This window comes from Somniosus microcephalus, chromosome 11 (genome assembly GCF_052327205.1).
Source record: "Somniosus microcephalus isolate GS21.2 chromosome 11, FLI_Smic_1.0, whole genome shotgun sequence".
NCBI lineage: Eukaryota > Metazoa > Chordata > Chondrichthyes > Squaliformes > Somniosidae > Somniosus > Somniosus microcephalus.
In genome coordinates, this window is record NC_140997.1 from 209,042,936 (window position 1) to 209,055,178 (window position 12,243).

Consider the following 12,243-nt stretch of genomic DNA (forward strand, 5'->3'; position numbering starts at 1 on the left):
AGCTGCTGAAGATCGTTGGACCAAGGATATTGACCAGAGGAACTCCTGCAGCAATGTACTAGGCTGTGGTAGTTGGCCTCTGACAACCAAACCCATCTTCACCTTTCACCCCCTTGACCTTAATTTTGGGGATGTACTATTTGGAGATGTAACATTTGGGGTGAAAAAAGGTTTAAACAGCAGCAGCAGTTTGACTTTGCGGTGCTTTGATACTGGCTTTCAGTGGGCTGCTAAGCCATGCGGCTCCCAACATACAGCCATGGCAACCCCAAAACAAACTTGCCGGACTCATTAGCACATCCGGCAAATTTACTTTTAAGTCTTTCCACCTTCTACAAGGCATAAGTCAGGAGTGTGATGGAATACTCGCCACTTGTCTGGATGAATGCAGCTCCAACAACAATCAAAAAGCTCACCATCCAGGACAAAGCAGCCCGCTTGACTGGCACCCCATCCATCACCTTAAACATTCACTCCCTCCACCACCGGCATATCGTGGCTGCAGTGTGTACCATCTACAAGCTGCACTGCAGCAACTCGCCAAGGCTCCTTTGGCAGCATCTCCCAAACCCGCGACCTCTACCACCTCGAAGGACAAGGGCAGCACGCGCACGGGAACACCACCACCTCCAAGTTCCCCTCCAAGTCACACACCATCCTGACTTGGAAGTATATCGCCGTACCTTCATTGTCACTGGGTCAAAACCTGGAACTCCCTCCCTAACAGCACTGTGGGAGTACCTTCAACGCACGGACTGCAGCGGTTCAAGGCGGCGGCTCACCACCATCTTCTGAAGGGCAATTAGGGATGGGCAATAAGTGCTGGCCTTGCCAGCGACGTCCAGATCCCATGAATGAATTTTTAAAAAGTTGCTGCCGGCTGCGCAAGATCCACAGGATGGGAGTCAGTGGTCCTAGTACCCTACTAATCTTAATATAAAAAGCAGCTTTACTGGAAGAACTGTACTTGAGTATCCATAGGCATTTGTGCATAGGCATTTGTGCATAGACGACTCATGTCAGTGCATTTCCAGGTACACCAGAGTGTAAAAATAATATCAAAAGAACAGAAAAGCAATATTCTAAGTATTCAAATAAAAGATGCTACAATGTATTTACACAATGTGTTTTGTGAGGAAAGCATAAAGTACTATAGAGTGAATAGTTACATAAATCAAATAAAACTTACCCCTGCAGCACATGACCTCGAAGTATGTTCTGGTGACCAAGGAGGACCATCTGAATTCTTCAGCGTACAATTAACAGTCATTGTCCGAGATTGATTTTTCAACATTTCCCCATAATCTGCAGCATCAAAATTAGTCTTCCATACCATAACCTGAAAAATTTATTTAACAAGGTATTCGTCACAGTTTAACACAATGTTGTTCATCATCTACTTATACATCGATGATGTCACTTGACGTATTATTTATTTTAGAAAGCACAGATGCACAAGTACAAAAATGAACCAACTCCATTAAAAGTTATTGCATTTGCTTTTTTAGTGAGGCATAAGGATTCAAAACTGAACGAGAAAGAAAAGAACATGCATCTATACAGTGTCTTTCACGACCTCAGGACATCCCAAAGTGCTTTACAGCCAATGGTTTACTTTTGAAGTGTGGTCACTGTTGCAAGGTAAGGAAAAGTGGCACTCAATTTGCGTTCAGCAAGGGCCCACAAACAGCAATAACATGAACAACTAAATAAGCTGTTTTAGTAGTGTTGGTTGAGGGATAAATGTTGGCCAGAATACTGGGAGAACTTCCCTGTTATTCTAATAGTGCCATAGAAACATAGAAGGTAGGAGCAGGAGTAGGCCATTTGGCCCCTCGAGCCTGCTCCGCCATTCAATGAGATCATGGCAGATCATCCAAATTCAGTACCCTGTCCCTGCCTTCTCCCCATATCCCCTGATCCCTTTAGCCTTAAGAAATATATCCAACTCCTTCTTGAATATATTTAATGAATTGGCCTCCACCGCCCTCTGTGGCAGAGAATTCCACAGGTTCACCACTCTCTGGGTGAAGAAATTCCTCCTCATTTCAGTCCTAAATGGCTTACCCCTTATCCTTAGACTATGACCCCTGGTTCTGGACTCCCCAGCCATCGAGAACATCCTTCCTGCATCTAGTCTGTCCAGGCCTGACAGAATTTTATAGGTTTCGATGAGATCCCCTCTCAATCTTCTAAACTCCAGTGAGTACAAGCCCAATTGACACAATCTCTCCTCATATGTCATTCCTGCCATCCCAGGTATCAGCCTGGTGAATCTTCGCTGCACTCCTTCCATGGCAAGAACGTCCTTCCTCAGATATGAGATTTTGCCATGAGATTTTTTTTTATTTTTTTATTTTTTTTAAAACAGCAGACGGGACCTCGGTTTAATGTCTCATCTGAAATCTGGGACGTCCGACTGCACAGTACTCCCTTAGTACTGCACTGGAATGTCAGCCTAGATTATGTGCTTAAATTCTTGTGTGGGACTGAACCCACAGCCTTCTGACTCAGGCTAGAGTACTGCCACTAAGCCCAAGGCTGCCACCTGCTACTCTTTGCCAGTGTGCATTAGTTTGCTTCAAAACCTACCTCAGTAATGCAAAATACAATCTTCAGATTAACTGTTTGAAATTGCTAAAATTAGTTAACATTAAGGTTTGAAATCCTTTTTTACATCAAACTCTTTGGCCTAGAAATTCAGTATCACCACGTTTTGGGGTGCTACAGCCGGGCGTTCGCTAAATTTAGCGCCCGGCACAACTTAGTGCCACCTTTGCCGAAATTGAGTTGCATCGCCCCAAGAGGTTGCTGCTGCGCTAAAGCAGGCGATGCACAACTATCATAAGGTGCTAAGCCGGCGAGCCGAGACGCTAACACCGAGGGCAGTCGCAGCGCAGGTGCGGCGAGTTGCTGATTGAAGGCAGACATGCTGGCGCCGGTCAGCTCTTAAAGGGGGAGGGTCGATTTGTTTGGCTGGCACGCCCTGCACACTGCAGCTCTGAAGCAAGGCCTGACCATTGCTGGTTCAACAGTTCTACGCCCAGGACCATGGAGAAGGCCGCTATTCTTCCAAATCCCATTGCACGCTCTTGCTGCTTGTCCAGGGTCATGGGGAAGAAGATGTACTGACGTCTCCTTCTGAAAAGGGCATTGGTCACCTGGTGGATGCAGCAATGTACCACGAACTGGGAGATGTTGGCAATGTCCCCAGTAGCGGATTGGAAGGAGCCGGTGGCATAGAAGTTGAGAGCCACCGTCACCTTCACTGCCACCGACAGAGACGTCCTGCTCCTCAGCTGTGGCTGCAGATCTCTGCGAAGCAGGTAGCAGATCTCAGTGACCACCTCCCTTCTGAATCGCAGCCTCCGAACACACTGCTCCTCAGACACGTTCAGATATGAGAACTGCTGGCGGTATACCCTGGGTGGGTAAGGCCTCCTGTGCCGACGCCTGTTGGTCCTTCTCCATCAGGCCATGACTGGCACTCTCTCACGGCGTCTCTGAGCCCTTTGAATGCAATGGAGAAGCCCAACGTTTCCACCCATTGCAGCCCCCATTATATGTGGCGACTCAAGGCTATAGCACTGAAAGTTAAATCCAAGTGCAAAGCTCTGGCCTGAAGCCAGAAGTACCTGTGCGAGCGCTGAGTCAAAGCAGAAAGCTCTTTCCCTTTGTCTCTCTCCAAATATCCGTCTCTCACACAGAAGGATTGGCACAAAATGGCTGCCACTTATAATGCAGGAGGAGTCCCCTTTAAATAGCGCCCCCCGCGCCCCACAGCGACTGGGAACCGTTCCCCTCTACCAGTCGCTGGGGGCGCTAGGCGCACAGAAGGGCGGCGCCGCTGAAGTTCCGGTTCGGGGCGCACCAAGGGTGTTGCACCATGAAATGACATCAGGATCTGCGCGTGCAGCTGAGCGGGCGCTGCGGTTTTGCGCCGCCGCTAAATCTTGAGTGAAGTTCGTGAGAGGCGCAGATCGCGCCACGCCCGGGCGCTAGCCGCTTAGCACCCTACTTCTCCTCCTCCTAAGGCGCTAGCGGCTGGCGCTAACAACTGAATTTCTAGGCCTTTTTCTTTTGATTTCCTGCTATCTGCAAATATCTTGCTGCCATTCTAGCTTCCTTTTCCCTTCATTCTTTGAGCTTTTTTTGATGTTCTGGGTTCCCCTGTCTTTCTGTATGTCTACATTTCTTGCTTATGATTTCCCTCTCCATTATTGGCCCCTCCTCTGTTCCTCTTAAGTGCAGCTGTTACCTCTTTCTTTACCCAGTGTAAGAAAAATAGGAAAGCAAGAAATAGAGCACAAGGAAATTAGTAGGGATCCAGGAAACAAGTGCAAAAGATAAAAATTATTGAAACATAACTTACATAGAAATTACAACATAGAAACAGGCCGTTCAGCCCAACCGGTCCATGTTGGTGTTTATCTGCCACACCAGCAGTAGCCCTAATTCTGTTCCCATGTCCCTTTATCTCCAGGTACAAACTGCTATTTTTGTTGGGTAATGGGTTTCCCTCAAGTCTTGTATTCAAATAAAATAAATAATTGCCTAAACTGGTGAAAATTACCCATAGAATGCTAGCGTTCTGTGCACATCAACCAAGTGATACTTTTTGACAGTGGAAGAAATGTAAAATGATGGGTAAAACTTCACCACCAAAACGCAGATCCAATTTTTGGCAGTAAAGAGGTGAGACTTTTACCAAACAAGACAAACTGGAACAATGATCAATACCTGCAGCTCACTCACTCAGGTTTGTCAGCCTTGGCTTAGTGGTAGCACTCTAGCCTGAGTCAGAAGGTTATGGTTTCAAGTCCCACTCCAGACACTTGAGCACTTAATCTAGGCTGATATATTCTTGGCAGTGCAGTCTTTTGGATGAAACATTAAACAAAGGCTCTGTCTGCTCTCTCGGGTGGACTTAAAAAATCCCATAGCAGTATTCAAAGAAGGGCAGGGGAGTTCTCCAGGTGTCCTGGCCAATATTTATCCCTCAACCAACATCACTAAAAACAGATTCCTTGTTGGACGGAAGAAAGCAAGGCTCTCTACCAGGAGTATTCGCTGAACAAGAACCCAGCCACAGCCACCGCAATGCTGGAGTCCTTGAACTCGGTGAGATGTGAAAGGTGGAGGAGCCTTGTGGAGAAGAGCATGGGCCCTGCTCCATCAACTTGGTGGGGCGAACCCCGCCTATAAACACAGGACGACCATCAGAGCAGACACCATTGCATCCCACTTGATACAAACATCAAAGGCTCCGGTGGACAAAGAATTTTGATGCCAGGTAAAGCGGCAGCTTTCGACAAACTTGATGGCGGCACCAAGATCGTCAACTATGTCTGATCCATTCACCTCGGACGAACTAAATGCAGCCCTGTCAACAACCAAATCTGGAAAAGCTGCTGGTCCAGATGATGTTTACCCAGAATTCCTAAAACACTGGGACCCAAAGCGAAGAAATCATTGACTTCCTTCTTCTCTGAGGTACTGGCAACTGGTAAAATTCCACTTATTTGGAGGGAGACTAAAATAATTGCCCTCCTGAAGAAGGGGAAGAATGCTTGTGAAGTCTCCAGCTACCGCCCGATGTCCTTACTTTGTACTTGTTATAAAGTGCTGAAGAGGCTACTACTCCACAGACTAGCCCCCATCATCGAGCCAACCATTCCGAAGGAGCAAGCGGGCTTCCGGAGCAGCCGTAACTACTGCGACCAGGTGGTAGCTTTAACAACACACATCGGAGCAAGCTTCCAGCGCCAGCTCACGACTGCCGTAGCATTCATGGACTTGTCAACGGCGTATGACACAGTATAGAAGCATGGGCTGCTTTTCAAGCTCTCCACCATTTTACACTGCAGAACAACGATCCATCTTCTCAACTCCATGCTTAGCAACTGACGCTGCCGAGTGTATTCTGGCACCCAGAAGAGCAGATATAGGACACTGAACGACGACTCCCACAGGGTTCTGTCCTGGCGCCCATGTTATTCAACATTTACACCAGTGACCTGCCCAAAACAGAGTCCCGCAAGTTTCTCTACGGTGATGACATTGCCTTGGCCACGCAAAACATGAATCTGTCCATCACCGAAGAGACACTAATGAGTGGTTTACAGAGATGGAGGCCTACTTCTGCCTGAAAGGGTGTTAGAGGCAGAGACCCTCATCACATTTAAAAAGTACTTGGATATGCACTTGAAGTGCCATAACTTACAAGGCTACGTACCAAGTGCTGGAAAGTGGGATTAGGGTGGATAGCTCTTTGTTGGCCGGCATGGACAAGATGGGCCGAATGGCCTCCTTGTGCTGTAAATTTCTATGATTCGGCCAAACCGGCAAAAGACCATCACCTCGACATTCCACCTCAACACTCATCAAGCAAACCAAGCTTTGAAAGTCCCCTTCTGATGCGCAGAGGTAAACCATGCCAAAAACCTCTCCTATTTAGGAGTCACGCTTGATCGCACTCGGTCATTATAGACAACATCTCCAGAACCTAGGGAAGAAACTATAAAGTAGGGTCAACTTGATCCAGAAACTCGCCGGATCCACATGTGGAGCAGGCGCTCAAACCCTCCGTACGGCAGCACTCGCCCTGATGGGACTCTACAGCGGAGTATTGCTGCGGCATGGCTATCAAGTCCGCATGTCAAATCCGTTGATGCCCAGCTGAATTCTACTATGAGAATTATCACTGGTACGCTTTTAGCGACACCAACACCACGGCTGCCTGTGTTCGCACCACCACACCTATGCTGCGAATATTCAGTCTCCAGAGAATACAACCGCTACACCAGCAAAGGAATGCCGATCCAGGCTGACTTGAACAACTCACCAACCACCCGTCTCAAATCTAGAAGGCCATTTTGGACTGTCGCCGAAGCCCTTCAGCGACCTCCACTCAGCCTTGATGGCCGATGACGAAATGCTTGGAAGAACTGCGACATACGGAATGGATTCCTTTTAGAGGACCCCACAGTACAACCTGAAGGATCAAACCTTCCTTGCAAACAGTGGACAACCATCAACCGCCTCAGAACAGATGCTGCCACCTTCTCCATAGATGGAAGATTAAAGCATCCCCAGCATACGACTGTGGAGCTCCTAATCAGACCCTGGAGCACATCATTGAGCATTGCCCTCAGAGGAGATTTTCAGGCAGCCTACAAGATATCCAGGTGACAGAGCGATTTACTTGTACTTCTTGCAATTTAATATAATGTATTCGCTGCTCACGATGCGGTCTCCTCTACATTGGGTAGACCAAATGCAGATTGGGTGACCGCTTTGCGGAACACCTCCAATCACTCTGCAAGCGTGACCCCGAGTCTGTCACTTTAATTCTCCCACTCTGACCTCGCCGTCCTCGGCCACTTACACTGTTCCAATGAAGCGCAACGTAAGCTCGAGGAACAGCACCTCATCTTTTGATTAGGCACTTTACAGCCTTCTGGACTCAACATTGAGTTCAACAATTTCAGACCATAACCTCTGCCCCTATTTTTTTCCACATGGCAGCTGTTGATAATTCTGCCATTCCTATTTACACCTCATCTCGACTCAGCTTTTGTTTCTTAACTTGTCCCACTACCATCTCCTTTTGCCTTGCACCATCATCCCTTTTGCCTTTTAATCTCTCCTGCCTTCCATCCTATCACAGACCTTCCCTTTTGTTCTTTCCTCCCCTTCCTCCTTTCCCTGCCCCTGCACTTGCTTAAAAATCTGTTACATCTCTAACTTTTTCCAGATCTGACGAAGGGTCATCGACCCGAAACGATAACTCTGTTTCTCTCTCCACAGATGCTGCCTGATCTGCTGAGTATTTCCAGCATTTTCTGTTTTTATTTCAGATTTCCAGCATCCGCAGTATTTTGCTTTTGTACAAGATATCCACGCTGTTACACCGGAAGCTTTGGCCTGGATATCCAACTTAGATATTGACAGCTGATTTGCTTTGCTACTACCACACAAAAGATGACGACTAAAAACAGATTATCCAGCCTCTAATCCTGCTCTATCTTCCACCTCTGGTCGCTTCTAGCCTCCTGCATCACAGTCCTCCGCTGGTACTGGCCCAATTATTCACCACCTTCAAGCCCCATTTAACCTGAAGACTACATTTTGTCTTGCCTCAGCATAAAAGACTGACCAGTGTCCAAATAATTTTGCGAACGTCTTGAGACAGCAAATGAGTCACAATACTAGAAACTTAAAATTCCACATTACACAACTCTTAAAATGCAGAAGTTTACCATTCTTAATAAGGCTATATAATTTTTAGCTGCATGTTATGTTCAGATGCTGTCCAGAAAATTCTTTAAGGATGAGATTCTTGGGCCTATGCTAGCCTGCTTACTTAAATACTGCTGCGTGTTCATATTGGCCAGTATATATGTAGTAAAAACAACTTAGTAATTTCCTAGGAATGTTTGAATTACAGCTACGGCTGAAAGAACATTATAAATAACTCATTTTATGAAACAAATTGATTCTGGACCAAAAAATAATTGGTAGTAATAAGTCAAATATTCCAGTGTGCATTTCCAGAAAAAGCTCAATGTATTTTGATAGTAATGCTGTTCTAACCTTTCCTAAAGTCAGTAATTTACCATCTTTTTCATAATGACAATTAAAAAACTTCCCCTTGAGAGAAAAATATGTAATTTGTGAACACATCAGTCTTTATGGTTTGGAGTATATCTAAACTGAGGTGTTAAGAGAAAGTTTTATGTATTTTAAAGAAAAAATAGCCAATAGAATTATGTTACAATATTCACATTGAGGCTTGCCAATAGTTCAGTTGACCCATGTACAACATGGTTAGAGAATGAGCTGCATGGACCAAGGACATCCCTGGTTTGATAGCTGGCCTATGGAATTCACAAGCAACAGTAAGGCACAGCTCTTTATCCTCAGGCGAGTGAATGGAAGTCGAGGTGAATGATTCTGCTCAAAGATTGCGATCCAATGCTTTGGAGCTTGTCGGAGAATGAGCATGGCAGTAAAAAAAAAAATAGGGGACTGTGAGCATGTTAATGCATATAAAAACATGCATTTTCCATTTCTGTCACACTTCTAACACCTCTCTTGTAGTCCTTTGAGGTAGAGTGGTTAAAAGCTAGAGGTGGGGAAGAACTCACCTACAATTTGAACAAACTTTTTCTTGCATCCTATTCAGGACTGCAAGACAAATGTTAGAAGAGCCACTCCAGATATGAGAGCAACATTCAAGTCATGGAAGGTCCTTGGTTTGTGTAGAGAGTCATTGTTTAGGGGAAAATAAATGTTTGATACAAAAGAGAAAACCAAGTTTCTTGGAGGCAGCTTTAGCCATGAGGAAATATGGATTCCATTTGTGATCAGAATAGATAGAGAGGCCAAATATGCCAACAGAAGTGAGATGATTAAAAGTAGCCCATTTTCCAAATAAAGATGCTTTTCTTCAATAAATATAATCAAAATCCCTATTACATCAAGCTCTAAACATTTCTATTGCCAACAGGATCAAAGCAGCTTTAGGTTCTCCAGCCCACAGGTTAATATAGCAAAAATAGTTGCGATCCAAGCTGCCAAGTGAGGTAAAGTCTGTGGAAATGCAGCACATATCAACACGAAAGGATTATAAATAAAAGCAGAAAATGCTGGAGATACTCAGCAGGTCATGCAGCATCTGTAAAGAGAGAAACAGAGTTAACGTTTCAGGTCGATGACCTTTCATCGGAACTGGAAAAAAGCAGGAAATGGAACAAAGCAAGTGTAGGGGCTGGGAAAGGGGTTGAAAGAACAAAAGGGAAGGTCTGTGATAGGATAGAAGGCAGGAGAGGTTAAGAAATATTCAAGGCAAAAGGAGATGGTAATGGGACAGGTTAAGAAACAAAGGATGGCTCTAGATGAAGTGTAAATTGCACTGGCAGAATGAAAGACAGCTGCCATGTGGGGGAGAAGAACAGAAGGCACAAACAAAAAGTGTGGACAAAAAATATATATATGATAGGGGCCGAGGTTATGATCTGAAATTGTTGAACTCTGTGTTGAGTCCAGAAGGCTGTAAAGTGCCAAATCAAAAGATGAGGTGCTGTTCCTCGAGCTTACGCCGAACTTCAGTGGAACAATGCAAGAGGCCGAGGACGGTGAGGTCTGAGTGGGAGTGGAGCGGTGAATTAAAGCGGCAGGCAACCGGAAGCTCGGGGTCCCCCTTACGGACTGAACGGAGATGTTCCACAAAGCGGCCACCCAATCTGCGTTTGGTCTCCCCAATGTAGTGGAGACCACATCGTGAGCAGCGAATACAGTATACTAAATTGCAAGAAGTACAAGTAAATCGCTGTTTCACCTGGAAGGGGTGTTTGGGGACCTGGAGAGTGGGAAGGGGGGGGGGGGGGGGGGAGGTATAAGGGCAGGTGTTGCATCTCCTGCGCTTGCACGGCTAACGGATTATAAACTTGGTTGTGATCAAGAGATTGTACAGTGTAGTACTGCACAACAACAATGCAGTTTTCCTAAAACAGACCATTACAATTAAGTCAGCCTATATATTTAACCTAATACAAGTAAGCAGCTTGATGATGCAAATTTGTAATAATGTGCTGGAGAACTAAGTGCCTACTCTGCATTCCCCAGAAAGAAGTAAATAGAACTCAACCAGGACGCCCATGTTCAATCCCTGGACCCTGTTGCTAGGTAATCTCAAGGAAGGGAGCAATAGTACTATCTGCCCTTGATTTTGGAATGGAGAAAAAAAAACTAGGAAAAAAAGAGGGAAAAAATAGCTTGGGTTTCCACTCCATATCATTATTCAGTGATCCTTGCTGGAAAGTGCAAGTACTTCAGTTGAGGACAGGAGTGGACTTAGTTCTTAGAATCATAGAATGTAGAGCACAAACACGAGCATGGACCTGTTGGGCCGAATGGCCTGTTTCTGTATTGCAAATACTTTGTAACGACACAGCATGGAGGAGGCCATGTGGCCCATCATGCCTGTGCCAGTTCTTGAAATTCATCCCAGGTGAGTCACTCGCCATAGAATACCCAGCCTCTGACCTGTTCTTGTTACAGTATTTGTGTCAAAAAGAGGAATAGTCCCAACACAAATCTCCTGGGGGACACCACTGCACACTTCCCTCCAGTCTGAAAAAATGTTCATCACTACTTTCACTTAGCCAATTTCGTATCCACGCAGCCACTGCCCCTTTAATCCCAGGGGCTCCAATTTTACTAACAAGTCTATTTTGTGGTACTTCATCAAACGCCTTTCGAAAGTCAATATACACATCAACCCTCTCTGTTCATTAAAGAACTCAATCAAGTTAGTCAAACATGATTTCCCTTTAACAAATCCCCTCTGGTTTTCATTTATTAACCCATATATTTTTCCAAGTGCCAATTAATTTTGTCTCTAAAAGTTTCCCCACCACTGACATTAGGCTGACTGGCCTGTAATTGCTGGGTTTATCCCTCTCCCCTTTTTTGAAAAGGGTGTAACATTTGCAATCCCCCAGTCCTCTGGCACGACTCCCATATCTAAGGAGGATTGGAAGATTGTAGCCAGAGCCATGGGGACCCGTTTCTGCACTGGCAGTCCTACTCAGGAGGACTTCCATGAAGGTCTGGTTTCTCTGTTCAATAGATGGCCAACGCTCCTCAAGAGATGTCATTCTCTTATGAGCACTCACCATGTTTTCCGTATGCTGGTGAGTTATCTCTTCCATGGAGGTTGCCAACCTTCCAATGGTGATGCGTTCATGCGCCAATGACTCCACAAAGGCTCTGCTCATGGTCGCTATGGACTCCTCCATTCACTCCACACTCGCAGCGACCCTGGAGACAAAACCTGCCAGAGACTCCTGCATCTGTGCATGGAGATCCATCACCTCTTCTCTTGCGGATGGACCCAGAGGCAGAGGGTTGACATGCAGCGCAGCTGAGCTGAGCTGGCAGAGTCCTTTGCCCTCCGACGAGGACTCTCCACTGCTGTCCCTGTCTCCAGAATCTGCTGAGGCTCACTTGTGAGCTGTGAAACACCAGGTGACAACACTACTCTATGTCCCGAAGGTCCCCCCGAGGTGTGAGTGTCTGCGCTGGTGCTGGGTGCGCTTACTTCTGCCAATGCTGCGCCCTCAGAGGTTGGAGCTTCCTCTGAGGAGTCTGGCTGCACAGCCTCTTCCTCCTCCACAGTGAGGACGGGGGCTCTGGATGGTACTGTGGGGGAGTACAGGAAGGAGTTAAAGATGTAAT

General features: G+C 46.1%; 1 protein-coding gene across 3 annotated transcripts in view; it reads right to left on the reverse strand.

Moving 5' to 3' along the window:
• Positions 1 to 12,243, reverse strand: part of poc1a (POC1 centriolar protein A) — a 196,177-nt gene that overhangs the window by 87,655 nt on the left and 96,279 nt on the right. For all 3 annotated transcript variants that reach the window (XM_086001787.1, XM_086001785.1, XM_086001786.1), the window contains one exon: positions 1,190 to 1,339. In XM_086001787.1, coding sequence (XP_085857913.1) covers positions 1,190 to 1,339 — 150 coding nt within the window. The remainder of the gene's footprint in view (positions 1 to 1,189; positions 1,340 to 12,243) is intronic.